Source organism: Chelonoidis abingdonii, chromosome 6 (genome assembly GCF_003597395.2).
Source record: "Chelonoidis abingdonii isolate Lonesome George chromosome 6, CheloAbing_2.0, whole genome shotgun sequence".
NCBI classification, from domain to species: domain Eukaryota; kingdom Metazoa; phylum Chordata; order Testudines; family Testudinidae; genus Chelonoidis; species Chelonoidis abingdonii.
This window is the reverse complement of record NC_133774.1, coordinates 106915517-106934136: the sequence shown is the minus strand read 5'-3', so window position 1 is coordinate 106934136 and position 18620 is coordinate 106915517. Positions and strand designations below refer to the sequence as shown.

The 18620-nt window shown below is 42.9% G+C and overlaps 1 protein-coding gene across 1 annotated transcript in view; it reads right to left on the bottom strand.

Annotated features, from left to right (window-relative positions):
• Positions 1–18620, bottom strand: part of SAXO1 (stabilizer of axonemal microtubules 1) — a 68506-nt gene that overhangs the window by 10953 nt on the left and 38933 nt on the right. Inside the window, exon 2 of the mRNA XM_032797577.2 lies at positions 1908–2087. Within this exon, the coding sequence (XP_032653468.1) occupies positions 1908–2087 (180 nt within the window). The remainder of the gene's footprint in view (positions 1–1907; positions 2088–18620) is intronic.

Here is an 18620-nt window from a genome sequence, read left to right as displayed (position 1 = left end):
AGCAAGCTGGAGAAAGTACCACGGCCTGAAAGAGGAACTAGAGAGGATGTGGAAAGTGAAGGGCCAGAAGTGGTCCCAGTGGTGGTAGGAGCCCTCGGGGCTGTGAACTCCTAAGCTGGGTATGAGTGGCTCCAACAGATCCCAGGAACAACATCAGAGCTCTCTGTCCAGAAGAGTGCAGTGCTAGGAACAGCTAAGATACTGCGCAGAACCCTCAAACTCCCAGGCCTCTGGTAGAGGACCCGAGGTTGAGGAAGACACATACCACCCATAGGGGTGAGAGGGGAATTTTTTTTTTTTTTTTATATATATATCTCTATAAAGTTTTGCTGGACTAAGGTAACTATTTAAACAGCCAGAGACCAGTGCTGGATGACCCGTCTATTGTATTTTCATTAACATGGTCTTATGTCGTGGCTTAGCTCCTCCAGGGTACCACAGCCACTTTGCACCAAACCGCCAGCCCAAAAGCTACAGTAACTGTCCCCAAAAGATCTTTCCAACATCAGACAGCACAGCAACAACTGTGCCACTACACCTTGTTGCTGGTGGAGGGAGCACAGCGGGGGCATCTCTGTACCCTGTTGCTCCCTAGCTGCTGTATCTGTCCCTGGGGTCACAGGCCAGGGGACCAAACCAGCACAACAGCATAGCCCACCCTGAGTGGTGCTGTGTGTAGCAAGAATCTAGGCCGTTGGCTTTTGCAGATTATACAAAAGTCACCAAATGTAACCAGAGGACTGAGACTTTGGAAATAGGGAAATGGAATTTCAGATGGAAATTTACATTTCCACTAGACTAACAAAGAGATATCATGATTGAAAGCCTGGAGTGGCTCCTGCATGCGGAACTTGAGTCTGGTATTTGTATGAACTTTGGACAAGTGTTCCACATCCAGCCGCTCCTGCTTCAGCAATGAATGTAACCATAGCTGCACAAACTGCTGTTGGGATCTACTGAAAGAGCAGAGGTCGTTTGACCTATCACACAACAGCACATCCACCTCAGAGAGAAGCAGGGCTTGAAAAGTACCTTCCCCAGCAGCTCTTTGGGTCTCGCATTAGATGGAGCACAGATAAGGAAGGGATTATTGATGACAGAGCCTGAGGTCACAGAGTAAGTAAACAGCAATATATTCAAACATCAACCAGAGGCCTTCAGCTGAGGAAAGACAAATCAAATTGCCAACTGTGTATTGAAGATCCAGAGTCTTGCATGTCAGTAGCATAACACAGCACGTTCTCCGCTAGCATGGAGCAGGTTTGCTGATTAATTTAGGGGGAAGTCAGGAAGGGGCACAGTTAAACCCGAGGTCTTGTATTTAAATTTCACAATCTGAACAGCAGCACAGCTGGGATTCAAAAATGGTTCAGCATTGCACAGCATGATACTTTGTGTATCTCATTTTCCCCATCATCATTAAAACCACATGGCCAGTTATTGTATGTACGGTTTAGCATCTAGAAGCCCCACTCTTGGACCAGGCCCCTGTTGTGCTAGGTACTGTATAAAAAGATAGTTCCTGATCCATTGAGCTTAGGCCTGCCAGCCTTATTCAGTTCTTTTTCATGCAGAATTCCTGTCAACTTCCCAGAGAGTCTGCCCAATGCTGCAAGTGAGTAAAAACGAGGGTGAAAGCCAAGAGCCCAACCATGCCCCCTCTCAGCAGATAACATTTCCCCATCCTGGAAGGGTCAGCTGCCTTCACAGCATCAGCTCACCCCAAATTCTGGCTCCCTACATTATTCCCCTATGTCCCGTCCCTGTCCCCCACAGCAAAGTTATCACAGCCCCACTGTGGAGCACGTAACTAACTGTTCTCCTCAGGTGCTCCTTGAGGGAAGCAATGCTTATTCCCCACCCCCACATTCATTCTCTCACCCTCCCTCCCTTTCACTGTTTCTTACTTGAAAGTTGTCATTCCCTCCACGGCCGCTGGCTGCTTCTGGTATTCTGCCTTGGGCTTGAATGAGTCTCTGGGATGGGCGTAGGGATACAGGGGGTATTGCTCCACGTACTCCGACAGGAAGCATGGTTTCTCACTCTTCTCATAGATCCTGGTGGGAAGATGTGGGCAATGGTGGCGCCTGTGCAAAAGAGTAGCATGGACATTATCGACTGAGCCTCAAGGAGGAGCAGAGATGTTGGTGCAGGGTTTCGGCAGCGCTGGTTACAAATCACCCACCATCAGAAGTAACTAATTACAACTAACTATAGGGCATTACGAATCATCAGGCAAAGTCCTGGCCTGTACTAATGACAACCTATGAAAAAACACCAGCCTTAGGTTAGAACAGTGAGTTAACTCAAACTAGAAAAAGTTAACTGATCCTAGATTTAGCTAAATACACTTTACTGTGCCAGACTGGGCACTCCATTTAACACTCTTTTGCTCAATTGTTCTGATTAAGGATTGGAGTCTCCACAGCCTGCATCTTATGCAATGGTCCAAAGCCATGCAAAGTGTGTGTGAAGTACTACCAGGTCAGCACTCACCCCTGTGTGTCATTTCACAGTCACGTCACACCAGCGCTAAATGGCTATGTAACTGCAAGACGAGGGAGAATCCAGCCCTAACAGCATAAACATGCTCCCATTGAAGCAATGACATTTCCATTGCCGTCAATAGGAACAGAAGCAAAGGGACTCGATCCCGCAAAGCACTGAGTGCGCTCGATTCCCATTGACACTTGGCTGTGTTTTCTGAAACCCTGAAGGCGTGTCAGGTTGTGAAACACTCTTATTACAATCTACTGCCAAATGGCATATTTACAGTGCTTTACTTCCTTTTAAACTTATTTACAAACCACACTCGCATCTAGCACATTTAAAACCATCTCTTTGGCTCTCGACACGTCTTGCGTTGGCAAAGTAGCGTAATGCCTGGAAACATCTGCGTACTTCTGGATTTTCAAGTTGATGCAGGTCATAAGCCAGCATTGTAAACAATAAACCTTTCAGAATGGATCCCTGAGGTACGTTCTCCACAAGCTTAAAAAATTCTGAAATCTAGTGCTGAGCTAAACAAGCATTCTCTTTCAGATTAAGCAAATCAAAACCAAAGTCAGGGTCACTCTGTTTTTCACTGATAGTAAGTCAGGGGCTTTATGGAAATCATCAAATAATATACTCATTTCAAAACTATTAGCCAAAGCTTGATTGATGCTATCTGTAATTTTAAAGAGGCTCCCTCTTCTTAAAAAGCCACTCTTCTGTCTGGAAAGCTTTTACATACTATGGTTCCAAGTAACCCCTGAAATCAATTCAAAAGAAATTGGGCAGGGCCCGGGGGAGTGTTGATATTTTCTTTGTGCATTTGACAGCACTTTGCTTTCACTGTATGGTTAGTTACTCAGTTTCACCTCTTGTTCATGTGGCTCTTTCACATTACAGCAAAGGAGAGACTGTCCCATAGAAAATGTGACTGTAGCCCTCCTCCCCTCCTCCCCCTAGCTCCAAAGGGACTTGGAGGTAGGTGTAGAGAGGAACTACTTTTAACTCGTCTTTTGAAATTGACAGGATTTCAAGTTCTTTGTAGTAATTATTGCTGCTGTTACAAGAGCATCCAGGAATCTCAGTCAAGGATCCCCTTTGTGCTAGGTGCTGTACAAACAAGACACAAAGACGATAGGCCCAGTCCCAAAGAGAGGGTTACAAATTTAGGTGGCAGTGATCCTTTAAGGAAGTATCTCAAACCAGATTCAGAATAGTTGTTATGAAAGACTTAATTGGTAAATTGTAATAATATTTCTCTAGACAACACTACAAGTGTTGATTAAAACAAGTAAGTTTAATGGCTCGTTTGTGGCTTTAAGCCAGGGCTTGAGGCAGACACATCTCTTTGGGAGTGCTGGAAAGTGCATGAAGGGACTAACTATTGCTACACCTTGTTCCAAGTATCAGTGTTCACAAGCCAGTATGGGAAAGACTCATGTTGTCTCAGATAGGCTCCTGTCCAGGTCCTCGGTGACCAGTTTATGCCCTGAAACATGGGGATTTATATACCTCTTTTTTTTTTTTTAACTCAACCTCCTGTTTTGCTGCATAAAGGCTTCAGGAATGGGCCAACAGGGGTTACAGCTAGAAAAGACCTATATTTTTATGTCTAGTGCATCATCCCTGCCAGTGTGTGATTATTCCCTTCTCTATGCTCTCCAGTGCTCTATCCAGTCTCCTTTCAAGTTATTCAAGTAATAGGGCTTCCATAGTTAATAAAGTAGCTGTTAAATCAAATGTTTGTCTATCTAGCATCAGTCAATGTCTGATTACTCAAAGTTACAGAGGTAGCCACTGATCTATGTATGGAGTCACATAGAATTATTTTCCAAACTGCAGGTCACAAGGGAAGGACAGACTCTGCGCTCAGATAAAATTCAGCCTTTGCTTCACAAGCCAATTTTCTACTCCGGCTATGAATCTTTCCGTGAAACCGTAAGTCAGAAAGAGCCCCAGTAGATTCATCTTTGCTTTGGAGAGGCTTCAGGGCTTGGATGGATGGTGGAATGAAGGAGATCATCCAAGTTTGTTACCATGTTTGAAGAGTTAAGTTTAAACTGGCAATTTCAAAAGAGCCTAAGAAAGGTAGGCACCCATCTCCTAATGAAAGGCTAGTGAAAATGACACCACTCCCCATTCAAGGTCAACTCTTAAGTGCCTTTGAAAATCCCAGATTTTATTCAGACAGAAAGAGGACAAAAAGGAAAACAAGGGGCAACTCTTCCCCCCCACTCCTAACCCAACTTGGTCTTGGTGCAGAGTGTTTTGAGGGGATGGAGAAAACACTCAATCCCCCCAAACAAGAGGCCACTCAGAAGCGACAGACAGACAGTGACCTCTAATGCAGTCTCATAGCATCCCCAGCAATTCCTCCTTAGCCCACTAGGGGAGGAAATGGCTACTGGATCCTTCCAGCCTCAAATGTGCTGGCATCATGCCTGACCCTAAGCTCCTTTCCTTCCTCTGTGGACTGGACACAGTGAAGGCCTGCTGAGTTCAGCTTTGCACTGAGCAAGGGGTGCATGAGGCCCTGATATCCAGCCAGTTACAGCAGAATCACACTGAATCTACTACAGCAACTGTTACTTACTACTCAGACCATGGAGAAGACATCTATACTGCAAAAAACTGGAGGCATTCAGAGCAGGATGGACATGTCATTGCCCTGCATTGTGGGCAGTCTTTTACACCAGAGCAAAGAAAGTGCAAAGAGTTCACTTTACAGTGGAGTAAGTGGCTGCACGCAATGCAGGGCAACAATGAACTGGGTCCTAACTTCCTTTGAAGTATGGGGTATGCCACCAAGCAGGGGTAGTGCAAACTAATAGGTGCTTTACAAGGAGCATAGATACTTAACACAGAGCTTTACTGGCACTAGCTAAAAATCCATTTGCCCTGTGTATACCGTTGATAGTAGATAAGAAAGAGGGTCCCTTCTGTTCTTCTGTAGAACAATCTTAATCAAATGTCCTAAAAGGCTGAAGACATTAATTCAAGGAGTGATTTCATTCATTTACTTATTTGGATTTGTAAAAACACAGGAGACACCTTTCTGATCAATCTCGGCACCTCGGCTACATATCAATCTAAGGAAAAACACAAACCCACAACATACAATCATGCTAAGTAACCAAGCAGAAGTAAGCCGTACTCCCCACTTTTCCCAAACATCACCCCAATAGTCCTGCCTTTCTAGTCGCCCTTCTGCAAAGCTGTGCTCTGCATCGTGCCTTTTAGTTTCACCTAATAGGTGCAGATAACCCTGTCCACTGCACAGCGTGGAAGGGGGCAGCAACTGTGTGCACAAGGGCCTCTCTCTGCCTGGAGATGGAAGCAGCCGCTCCGTGTGAACATTGGTCATTTGAGGGCTCTGCTACAAATTGCATATAGGTGAGTTTGCCATGCCAACAAAGTGCAGAGTCGTGAAGCTGCAGGTTCTCCTGGTAAGATTACAGGAGACCTACAATTCACAGCAAAATGCCGCAATGATTAATGCTGCTTGGAGCTCCTGACCATATTGAGCTGAAATTGTTCCATACGACTTCTAGACTCCTTCCTCTACCCTGACCTCGCAGCTTGCTCACTAGCTGTTCTATCATTGGTTCTCTCCTTCATTCATTTGCTGAACAGAGGGGGTCACAGGAATCCGCTCCCCTGAAGACAGTGGTAAGGTAGTGCTTGAATGATGTGGACCTCAGGAGGGAGATGATCCTTGTAATGCGAAAGGGCCTGGAAATATTCTCAGTCTCCTGCAAACAGTCTCATCCCAGGCCCATGGAATTGTCGCAGACAGAGACAGACATTTATTGTGTTGAGCAGAGCCTAGCTTGGTCTGGAGATGGGCCTGGGTTTAAACCCAGACTCTTTGCCTGCCTCAATATATACACTCAGCCTCTTTCAATTATTTTGTCATTCTCCAAGCTATACATGTGTATGTTCTATATTTAATATCAGATTTTGAAAACAATGTCTGAAAATTAGCTGTTGAGGCACGTGCTTACCAATAATAAATCATCCATGGCAGGGTAGAAAAGTAAATGTCTAAGAAGTGTTTTGCCTTCTACTTCTTTGCCCAAAATTGTGACGTATGCACACATGTTACTGTAACACTTACAGAATCCCATACACACAATAAGCAGGGGAAAGGATAAACTGGTGTTAATTCACCACTGGCGTCTGATAAAATAAGCCACTTTTGCATTGAGAGAGCCTTTCTTAAAAACTGTTTTAAATGGACACTACCGTCAATCACAGAGCAAGATACTTAAAAACAAGGAGTAGACCAATACTGAAGCAAACCTTGAGCTCTACTTTACTGTTCCTTTTGGCCCTGTAAATATTTATAAAACAGTTACACAGTCATTAGGCTCTGAAGTCACTGTTATCTGAACATGGTAAGTCTGTATGTCAGTGAGAGTTTAATAGTTAATACAGCTGGGCAAATGATAGGGAGATTACCTCATGGATTCTGTTGGTTTTGGTACCGTAATTTCTAACCCCTGATTATCCATAAACTGTGACATTTGTTATGTTCCCATGGATGCTTCATAGTCTTGAGTCTCCTCTGATGTACACCAGCACAAATTATACATGACTCCATTGGAGTCAATTGAGTTATACTGGTATAAGTAATAGGAGAATCAGTCCCTATGTTTTTAATTTCTGTTAATAATTAGGAAGCAATGGTACTACCTCCAGAGAGCTTCCATTCTAACTCTGACTTTGCAGCCCCAAATCCTTCAAGTAATATTGACTTCAAATTTAGTAGGTTAGGTCTGGGCCCAACACAGAATTTTTCTACAAAACGTGAAGTGGATTGGACACTTGGGCCTAGATCCTCCAAGGTATTTTTGTGCCTTACTCCCATTGTTATCAATGGGAGTTAGGCACCTAATACCTTTGAGGATGTGGGGCCTTGGCTCCTGAATGTTGGAACCCTAGACAGAGAGATATTCAGTAGCATTCAAAAAGGCTTTTCAATTTTTTTTTCCTTGTAAGAGGAGTGATAATGTAGCTATGGGGTACAGGTGTTGACAAGCTTAGGTTAGGACATCAAAGGAGTGCTAGAGACCTAAGCTTTCATTTAAGAAAATGTCACTCACTAGCATTTTTCCTTGCAGTGGTACACCTCAAAGTGCATCCTAATTGCTGAGGAGATTTGTTATATTTAAAAAACCAAGCAATTTTTCTATAGGCAGTGTCATAAGGCTAGGGAATGGGATAGGAGGAAAAAAAGAATTATAGTTCCACACAAAACCTTGGTGTGGTTAAGGTTGCAAGCACATACCAGAAATTTGAGCACATTACCTTTCAAGAACATTAAAACTGAAAATGAATAAGCAGCATCAGAAACCCAAAAAATGCAGAATTAAGGTTGCAAGTCTCAGACAATGCACATAAATTCCTTAATTGCCTTCAGGGTGATGCTCTGAGAAAAGAAGAAATACACACTACCCTATCCATCCATAGCTAACATTTTCATTTTATCAGTGACCCCAAAAGACTAGAATTATGCTTCAATCTTAATCATACAGTAGAGGTACCACTTTATGGCCATCTTTACATTAATGCAAATTACACATGCAATAGTTTTACAAATTCCTGATTAGAAAATAGCATAGTGAAGGCAATCGCTGCTCATTCCTAAAAGGTCCCAAACTTGTTCCTGAGGGCATTTACCTCCTTTTAGAAGATGCTCATCATATTGCAGAATTGAGACCTATTCGAGGGCAGCCAACTCTCCAAGTGTCATTAGACACAGAGCAAGCAAATTTTATATCCTCTGGCCATGAAATTAGAGCATTTACATGAAAAACCAAATGTAAATCCAAAGACAGAAAGAGTCCTTACTGCTAGAGGTAGATGTGCAATATTGTTTTGTAATCATAAATCAAAGCTGAAGATCTAAGATAGTCATCATCATATGGTCTCATACAACTGCTGAACTCTGAGCCACATACAGGATTTCTGTAATTTTTAGAAGGAAGAAAACAGGTTCCACAGTCAATATTATATGGCTACTATTAGCAAAACAAGTAAGTGTGTTGCCTACATGAAAGTGGTTAGCACATATATTTTCTTCGTGGGGGAACAAGATACAGAATACAAGTTTTGTACTGATGAATGACCAAGCCATCTTAAAATACTGTAGGAGTGATTTTCAGCTTTCATAGACATCAACGGAGCAATGACAGTTTACACCCACTAAGGCTTTGCCCCACATTTTGCTTGAGCCAGTTAGGATGCACTTGTGTTCTGCCACTAAACCCATGGGATGCTTTTTTCATCCTCCTAGAAATTGTTTTGAAAAGGCTTGTTCTGAAGTTGCTCTGAAACAAGGCTCGAACAACAGTGGCTGATAGCTTAGTGTTTTGTTGCTTGCTCACTACTATCCGTATCTTCCAATAGCTGAGATTATGATTCAGTCACTTTGAAGTTCAACAGCTTTTGCAGGATCTTACTCTCCTGCCAAGTCCCATTGATTTCAGCAACCTTAGTCTCCCACTGTAGGGTACAGCTAAGGCCCATTAATTTCAGGGACCCCATAAAGGAACACGGAATCTTGAATTCTTCTCTTCCAGCACCAAAATATGATCTTGACTCTAGGATTCATGAGTTACAGAGGGGTTTTTTTTCTTGGAGCTCTTTGAAGACATAGGGTCAGATTCAGTCCTAGTGTAAGAGGGTGCTACAGCAAAATTTCACCCATTTATATTAAGGCCAAATTTGGCCTAAGATGCATGATATAAGGGGTTAGTGACACTACTATAGCAGTTTCTTCCACATGCTAATTTTTCCCCTACTGTTACTCACACCTTCTTGTCACCTATTTGAAATGGGCCATCCTGATTATCACTACAAAAGTTTTTTTTCTCCTGCTGATAATAGCCCACCTTAATTGATTAGTCTCATTAGAGTTGGTGTGACAACACCCATTTTTTCATGATAGATATAGATATATATCTTCCTACTGTATTTTCCACTGCATGCATCTGATGAAGTGGGTTTTAGCCCATGAAAGCTTATGCCCAAATAAATTTGTTAGTCTCTAAGGTGCCACAAGTACTCCTGTTCTTTTTAGTATAATATTGTTTTCCCTTATTCAGAAGTCCAGTTCTGATACCTGTGTTGCCCCTCTGCTGAGTGGGTAGCAGGGCTTGCAGGTCAGCTTCCCAGTGGAGGAGAAATCAGTGACATAGAGTCTGGATAGACTCTAAGTGTAACTTGCTTTATTTACACATACAAGCCAGCCCTAGAAGTGAGGTGGTCAAACAACATGCAGGACAATCCCTTCTCCCAGGAATCTCAACCAAATGCCAAACACCCAGTGCTTCAAGAATTAACTCTAATCAGAGGCCCAAGCAGAGAGCAACCTCTCCTGATCACACAGATCCCTCTCTCCCAAAGCCACCTCTACACAAAACTTAAACCAACCCAGCATGTCTTTGCAAGAGTCAAAACTTGCTCAGCCCATATGAAGAAGAACTTGGGAGGATGTGTGTAACAATGCCACCAGATACCACCTATTATAATGATACTATCTTATGCTTCTACAGCACTTTTCATTCCAAAGGCTCCCAAAACAGTGCACCAGAGGAAGGACCTCTGCTCATTGTGCAACACTGGACAAAAAAAGCAAACACAATATTAAGGTGCATAAGAAATAAAATAGAAAATGACACTGGGAATATTTTAACATCATTACATAAGTCAATAATATGCCTTCACCTGGAATGCTGGGGGGAATTCTTGCTAGCCCATCTCAAAAAGGATTTATCAGCAATACAGAGAGTGCAGAGGTGGACAACAAAATGGCTAGAGACCTGGTGACACTTCCATGCAAAGAGAGATTGAAAACATACAGACGCTTTAGTTTAGCAAATAGACAAATAAGAGGGGCCATGATAGAGGCATTCAGAACTATGACTGGTGTGTAGGATGGGCGGTAAATAGAATGCTTCTATTTACCCTTTCTCATGATACAGAACAATGGGATGTTTAAAGAATTTGAAAGGTGACAAATTAAATATCTTTTCACACATGTCATTAGCTTGTAGAACTCATTGCTACTAGGCCAGGAGCATGTCTGGATTCCTAAAAGGATTGGACATTTGTATGGATAATGAGAAGGATCATCTACTATTTGATAAAGGGCAATATATATAATGGTGATATACGCTCATGCTTCAGGGCATAAGAAAATTCTTTCCCTTTTGGCTGGGGGTTACTTCAAATTGCCCATTGATGCCTCTGGTGCTGGCTGCTATCAGAAGCAGGATACTAGACAAGATGGAGCACTGATGTCATCTGGAATGCAATTCCTAGCTTCCTAGAAACTTTCAAATCATAAGGGGTAGCGCCGAACAGTGTTAGTTCACACAATGAAGATCCGCAGCCCATATCTTTCTCTCTCCATCATAACATGCCTTCTGTAGTGCAAGGTATTACAGAAAAGCTTATTGAGACATGGAACAGCATACGTTTCAGCTACTAAGGGCTGGTCTACACCACGGGGGAAAATCGATCTTAGATACGCAACTTCAGCTACGTGAATAACGTAGCTGAAGTCGAATAATCTAAGATCGGATTACTCACCCGTCCTCACCACGCGGGATCGATGTCTGCGGCTCCCCCTGTCGATTCCGCAACTCCGTTGGGGTTGGTGGAGTTCCGGAATCGATATAAGCGCACTTGGCGATCAATATATCGCGTCTAGATGAGACGCGATATATCGATCCCAGAGCAATCGATTGTAACCCGCTGATACGGCAGGTAGTGTAAACGTAGCCTAAGTCATCGCCTGGCTCTTGTGCCATAATGATTTTCCAGCCTTAACATGTGTTAGCTGATGACTGGCTAAGCTTCTCTGTAATACCTTGCACTATAGAAGGCACTTCATGATGTAGGACTAAAGGTATGGATTAAAGATCCTTCATTGTGTGAGCTGATAGTAGTTGAATGCTCTGTGAAGCTTTCCTTGTCCTGCACAGAGCACTTCTGGTAATTAAAAACAAATTGCAAGATGATTACAAGTAGGACTTATGTGCCTTACAAGCTCTGGGCCAAATTCTCTGCTCAATTGACACAGCTCCATTGACTTCAAGAGCGTTTCACCCATTTACGCTGGTAAAGACTCTGACCACATATGTACAAGACTCACTTCATTAAGCACTGGAATGAAACAGAGTAGCAATTCAACAGCTCACACCACACAATTGTTTAGGTCAGGAAGGATGGTCTTCTGACCATAGCATTGGACTGGGACTCAAAACATCTGGGTTCAATTCTAATCTATTCTCTGCGACATTGGGGAAGTCCCTCAGTCTTGTTGACCCCCAGTTCTCCATCTGTACTAGTTAGCTAATAACATTTCTCAGTTACAGAAGGTTGAGACTAAATTCAGTAATGTTTGTGAGCATCTCATACTAGAGCAATGATGCCATAGAAAAATCTATTAATAATAAACAAAGTGAAGGAGAATATTGTATCCAGCTGAAACTGCAGCAAGAATGTAAGGCAAGCAAAATGTAAGTACCCACATTACAATTTGGCCAGGACAACTGGGTTATTATTATTAATTAAAGCATTTCCGTCTCATCGTCTATAGCTGGACACACAGCTGAGGATAACTTATCAATGGGTGCCATGACTGTTACTAAAGATCAACATCTCATGAATTAACCAGAAGTGGTTCTCACAGCATCCCAAAGGCCTTGGCTTTATATTGTATCCAACAGCACAATCTCCCCTACTGCCGCACTAAGACATTGATCCAGTGCTGACTCAGAGGAAAGAGGTCCACCTGCTAGGTCACCAGCATTACTTCCTGCAGCAGCTGGTTTGCCTTGGAGGTTTCTCATTCAAGTGCTGGCCAGGCCTAGCCAAGTTTATACAAATCTCTGCTTCAGATCAGATGATACCATCCCTAGGACAGCACCATAGGAAGTGTGAGAGAGGCAGTAACAAAGGGCTGGGGAGCACATTCTAGCACTACAGCAGGAATCTAGTGTCAGGGGCAGACTGCAAAGCAATTCACTGAAGTTCAGACTGTATTTATAGACGTCTCCTTTCTCCCAAGCAATGGAGAAAGAATCAGAGGTTCAGTCATATGATTATAGATAGATGTGTAGGGAGGGAAAAAAGCATACATGCATAATTTGTCAAAATGTATTACATACATAGATTGGGTGTGATACCACCACCAGGAAAATGGAAACACATTGTGCATAAAGGCATATGGAAAGTAGAATCTGTTGCTTTTAAATGGTTTTAAATAAGAGTTAAATGCACAATAAAAGGCAACTGTTCCCTCAGGAGAGCAGAAGTTTGAAGTTTCTGTGATTATAACTATACAAAAGACTTTAATTTGAAACCTTTACAAGGCTAATTGTAATTCCCACAAAGCTCAAAAACAGTTTTCTTAATGTCATGGGTGTAATGTTACACGCTGGGTGATAAACCTCAGTTCTCTGCCCCCTCCCCCAACATGTTAAAATGTATGGGTCAGAGAGATTCTATTTTACATGAAGTTGGCATGTGCATGCACACACACACACACACGGAGCCTGCACAGTGTGTGCAAAATGAAGCTGTGGGTTTTCTTCAAGTGTAGATTAACTGTGAAAGACAAAAGCTTAGCCTCTGTTCTTGACCAACTCTGAAGGCCATGACAGATTCTGCCACTACTTATAAATAATTTGGAACACTTTATTCATTTGGAATGAGCTCAACATCCTAAAAGAGGACAACAGTTTGGAGCGTGTTGTTAACCAGCATTGTGAATTTTGTCCCTTTACAAGCTGTGATAATGCCAAGGTCATCGTCTTTGCTGAATGTTCACTGGGTCAGCAAAAGATCCATAATGAGGTCACTATATTTCACAAGGCAGCCCCAATGCCTAGCAGCTATTTTCTTAATGCACTCTCCCCCCCCCCCCACCCAAATTGCACTAGCAATCAAAACAAAACAAAAACAAAAAAGCCCCACAAACCTCACCTTCCTACTCAATAGATTTGCTCCCAAAGATGCCAAATATCCCTTTTTGGAATGGACAGTCTCTCTCTACTGTGAGCAAAAGTTTTCCCATTTTTTTCATGCTGTCTCACACCAAAATAATCCATCTGCTCCAATGCATTTCAAGAGGTGCTATATGTCTGTCTTCATTTTGCTGTCCATATTTCCCCATTAACAGTCTTCAAATGTATATAAAGGGTAAGTATTTATTAATGATTATTATGACAGCTATGTCCTCCCACTTTGGAGTGATAATAAAATACTAATATAAGTAGAGATTAACTACATATACCATTTAAAACAGAAAGCCCAGTGGGCATAGCAATGATGGTTAAAACTAATGGCTTCTCAAAAAGTAACAGTCTTTGCAGGTGATTTCAAATGACCTAATAATCTCAAATGAGATTATACAGACTTTTGGGCTCATCTCCATTTACCAGGGCCTGATCCTACTCCCTTTGAAGTCAAGGGAAAAAGCCCATTCCCTCCTATGGGGTAGGATCAGGCCCCAGTCCAGTAAGGCCCCCTTGTAATAATGAACAACCACTTTTGAGAGGAGGGATAATGAGAGAATTGGTTCATCAATTGCATATATTCTACTCAATTGAATATGTGGGGGGTTGCTTTTGCTTAGGACTGATTTTTGCCCTGCTCTGGCACAGAATGGTCTAACATATATCAGCAGCTTTGTCATCAAAGCATTCCAGACATGAAGGGAAGTTTTAAATGTCTAAGAGCTGGGATTTCCACCATTGTCCTTGGGCTATTCCACAATCTAACATCTCAATGTTAGGGAATTTTTGTGATATTCTGCCTGAAATATTGCTTTTCTTCCCATTACTTCTAACCATTCCCTGTTGGACCATCCTAAATAATTCCTCGCTCTCTCCTTGATGTTTATGTCTGTTAAAGATCGTGACAGAGCATGTGTGTGCACGCATACACCTGCCGATTGCCTGAAGATTGGAGGTGTCCAGACCTTGGGTTTTGGTTCAGCCTCTTATCAAGAGCTGGGCCACATTCAAAATTCACAGCTCAGTTCAGTTTTTGAATACTCCCAAAGTTCAGACATGCTGAGTTCCGAGTCTGGGCACAAACCAAGTGCTGAGGTTCAGGGATTGATCCAGCACCATTGAAATCAATAGAAATTATCATGGTTATTTTTAGCTATCATTTATTCATATTCGGGATGGGGAAGTTGTCATAAGTAGATAGATAAGGGTTAAATTTTCTTTACCTGTAAAGGGGGAACCAAACACCTGACCAGAGGACCAATCAGAGAACTGGATTTTTTAAAAGTCAGGGGCGGGAATTGGGGACTCTGAGTCTTTTTTGTTTCTCCCGGCTATGGAGTGAAACAGCTCTTCTTCTAACTCGTAGATCTCAACCACAGGAAATATCTGACACAGATGCACTGAGGCTCCAAGCACGGGACAACACCTGTGTGTTGGGTAAGCATATGTGTGGCCCCTGTGCGTATACTAGACATCAGGGTATCTCCGAACTACTCATATCGAGCATCTGACATTCCTAACTCTGACATGACTAGCTGGTAGCGAAAGGGTCCTCGGGAATCTTGTGATAGACGTATAGTTGGACTTCCCAGAGATTGGCAGAGTGATCTAGGCTACAAGGGTGCACTGTGTGAAGATTCTGTACGAACCATTCTGCGCGTGCGACGTCGATATTAAGGAGTTACCATAGTACACTATAAATATACCTGTTCTGGTACACAACAGATCGATCAACAATAGAACATCGTAGGGACAATCACTTTTCTTTCTCAGGAATACTCTCGCACCCCACACCATTGTTATCCAGCTTCTTTAGTGAGGATGGCACTTTCTGCTTTCTTAAAAGTGCACTTATCAGTTACTCAATTCTGGCATAGGACGATAGTGCTCCATAAACATCAAGTACCTTGTATCTCATCGCTTACCATTTCTACTATCTCCACTACTGCTACACACATCACGGCACATACAACACATGCCACCTGCCTTGTAACAGTACGCTACCAAACCTAAACAGCTGCGCATGTCTCTCTTACAGTGCACACATTCCTGCCATATATTCTCCTCTTAGCTCATGGACTAGTGGACAGTCGTCTACTTGCGTTGGAGCAACTTTATCTCGCCTCACTCCATGTACATCTCTGATATTCGATAGCTAATCAATATACCCTACATATTCATTCATTACTTAATACTGTGCCATTTATCCAATCTATCAAGATCCTGTCTAGTGTTAGCATGCAAATAGAACGCTCCAAGTTCCCAAAATACAGCAATGGATCATTCTGGAGTTCAGGTGTGTGGTTTTCCCATACAGCGCAAGGTTTAATGAGTATTAATAGAAGTGTTTATCAAGAGGGCTGGCAACCCGTCTTCTAGTGGAGCGACACTAACGACGATACTAGGCTTGCTACCAAGCGGTTGACAAAGGGTCAGCGTGTATCAGTGCTAATTATAACTCGCATCTATAGAGAATGAATTCTGGGAATTCTCCAGTCAGTAATCTTTCTTAACATTCGAGTAGAATCTCACTTAGTGTGAAATCATATTAACATGAGTATTCTTTTTCTGTACTTATGCGCGTCTCACCTTCCTCTCAGAACTTACCACACTAGAAGTGGCACCAACACTTAGGTAGAAAGTCATTGTTAATTGAAGATGATCCAGAAACGCAGGGAGCATGTGTGTTTCTGCCATTGGATGCCTCAACCCCCACGGAGATGTACTGAATTGTGAGACAAAAGCATTACGTTTGATCGGTTGGGTTTTAGAAGCGGTATAAAAAATAATCTCAATTATATGAGGGTCATGAAAGGAGAGTTAGCTACTTGGATGTATATGGTCCTGTTCTGAGAGAGCTGTGTACATGAACAGAAAGGACATCACCAGTTTTTCACAATGGTAAGCAGCGAGAAGAGCCTCATTATCAGATTAGAGTGGGTGTGCTCACACAAAAGCCTTCTCATCTATCTGCAATCTGCATATGGTTCAGTAATTGTCTTTTATGAAAATGTTCTGTATAGATAGCTTACGTGATTGAACTCGCCCACATGGATAGCTGGCGTGGGCGCCCTCCGTTTCGGTAGGCTCCACTCGAGTGGTGTGCACACATCTGATCACGCGCCGAGGGTAGGGCCCCTAGTACAAGGGTGTCCCAAAAATTATGCTAATAGCCCAAACATAGGTGCACCGATCATGCGGATAGGTCTGGTTCGTGGTAACTTCTGTGTGCGTGTCCTCTCCTTTACAATGTGCACTGATACATGCCACTGTGCAGACGGTGCCTCATATGATAGAGAGAGAAACAGTGGTCTCTCTGTACTAACGCCAAACACAATCCTTGCCTATAGATATCCATTGGCTGACCAAATAGCAAAGAGGCCCCTTAGGAAGCGTTAACTAGATAACTAACGTCTAATAATGAAAGAGAAGAATTCTACCTCGGATCTTCAGCCAGACCAGCGGATCGCATAGAAAGATAATAATGGACTCGCATTGGCCTTCTAAAATATATGTTATGTGACTGTGTTGCGGCATTCTCACCACTTGTGAGACATGCGGTTGTGTCCATCCCATCCGTACGCCTGCCTCTCGCAGACTCATCGCATCTATGCTGCTGACTTATGTCCTAGTGGGCGCAGCTAAGTGTGCATAAGGTCTGGGGGTCACTGCCGAGCGATGGATTTATCGATATCGGTGGCAGCGCGGAGAGCACATTCTGGATTGGCAATTGTGTATTCTCTACGGCGCAATGGGCTACGTAACACTAATCTGCCAGAGGCATGTGCGCGAACACCACAACTCGCTCCGCGAATAGATCTATTGTGATAATATCGAGTGGAACAGCCTACGTAGTATAATTCCGGTTGTACCGACGCCTTGATCCTCTTGTGTTTTGCAGTTAGAGGCTCTCTTTTTACTGATGGGCTGTAGCAATGTGTAGGTAAATCAAGATCGCTGAGAACCTGTCTCAAATCCAGAATCCAAGCGCTTGATGGCGGAAATCCTCGCATTTTTAGTTATAGTGAGATATACGGCACTCTTCGCTCTACGGTACCTCAGCCACATCTTATATACATAGTAGAGAAGATGTGATAACGCATTCATCACTGTATAGATCTTACCCTATGAGAACAAAGTCAACAAAATATATTAGCTTTGAACTCTCGACAGCTCTAGATAGCAGTAGTGACTCTACTATGAAATGTATAAGACTCAGATACATTCCGCTCCCTATAGCTAGCCAAAGCTAAGCAGCCTGTATACAGTTATTCTTGCACTCCCACAAATAGTTCTGAAGGCCTCCTTGGAACTAGTCAAGCTCTGCTGTGGCTAATTTTCATCACTGTTGGCTTACCTTAGGATAAATTTAGTCAACTCTGAAAAATCCAAATCAGTCACTCCCCCTTTAATGCGATAACTTCTGTTGGTAAACATCTGTCCCAAATTCTGGACCTTTAGCGTCCAAAAATCTGAGGTGCTTACTATGGCTCCCCAAGCTTTCTACCACGCTTGGATCTTATCTCGCTGCCACCCAGGACTAGGGACTCAGCGGCCTTGACCTCGCTCTGTCACCCCCAGAACTTTCCCTGAAGAGAGACCCCCCAAGACCCAGGCCCCTCGGCGGTCTCCCTAATCTCATCCCCAGCTTCCCTCCTTTCCCTGGGCGTTAGCCGGCAGTGATTGCCATATTAATGCTCCTTGAATACAAACCAGCGAGGATAATTTACTCCCCCTGGGCTACGGCATTTAAACCTAGTCAGCTAAACACAAAGGAGATTCCCCCTCCCTTCTTCCGATAGCTGTAACTAAGAAAAGACCTCAAGCAAGTCTAAAAAGAAAACTTTTATATAAAAAAGAATAAAGAACATACATATTAAAACTAAACACTGCATTAAGAGATCATACAGGGATATGCTTATAAGAAAATAGGAATAAACAGTATGATTTAAAGATAGCCAATGGTTAAACCGCTCCAGCAAAACAACACACATTGTAGAAAATACGAAACAAAGCATATAACAGGACCTATTTGCCTTGCTACCTTTTTGTACTCCACACTTCTGATATGCGAAAGTTTAGAGAACAAAAGATGGG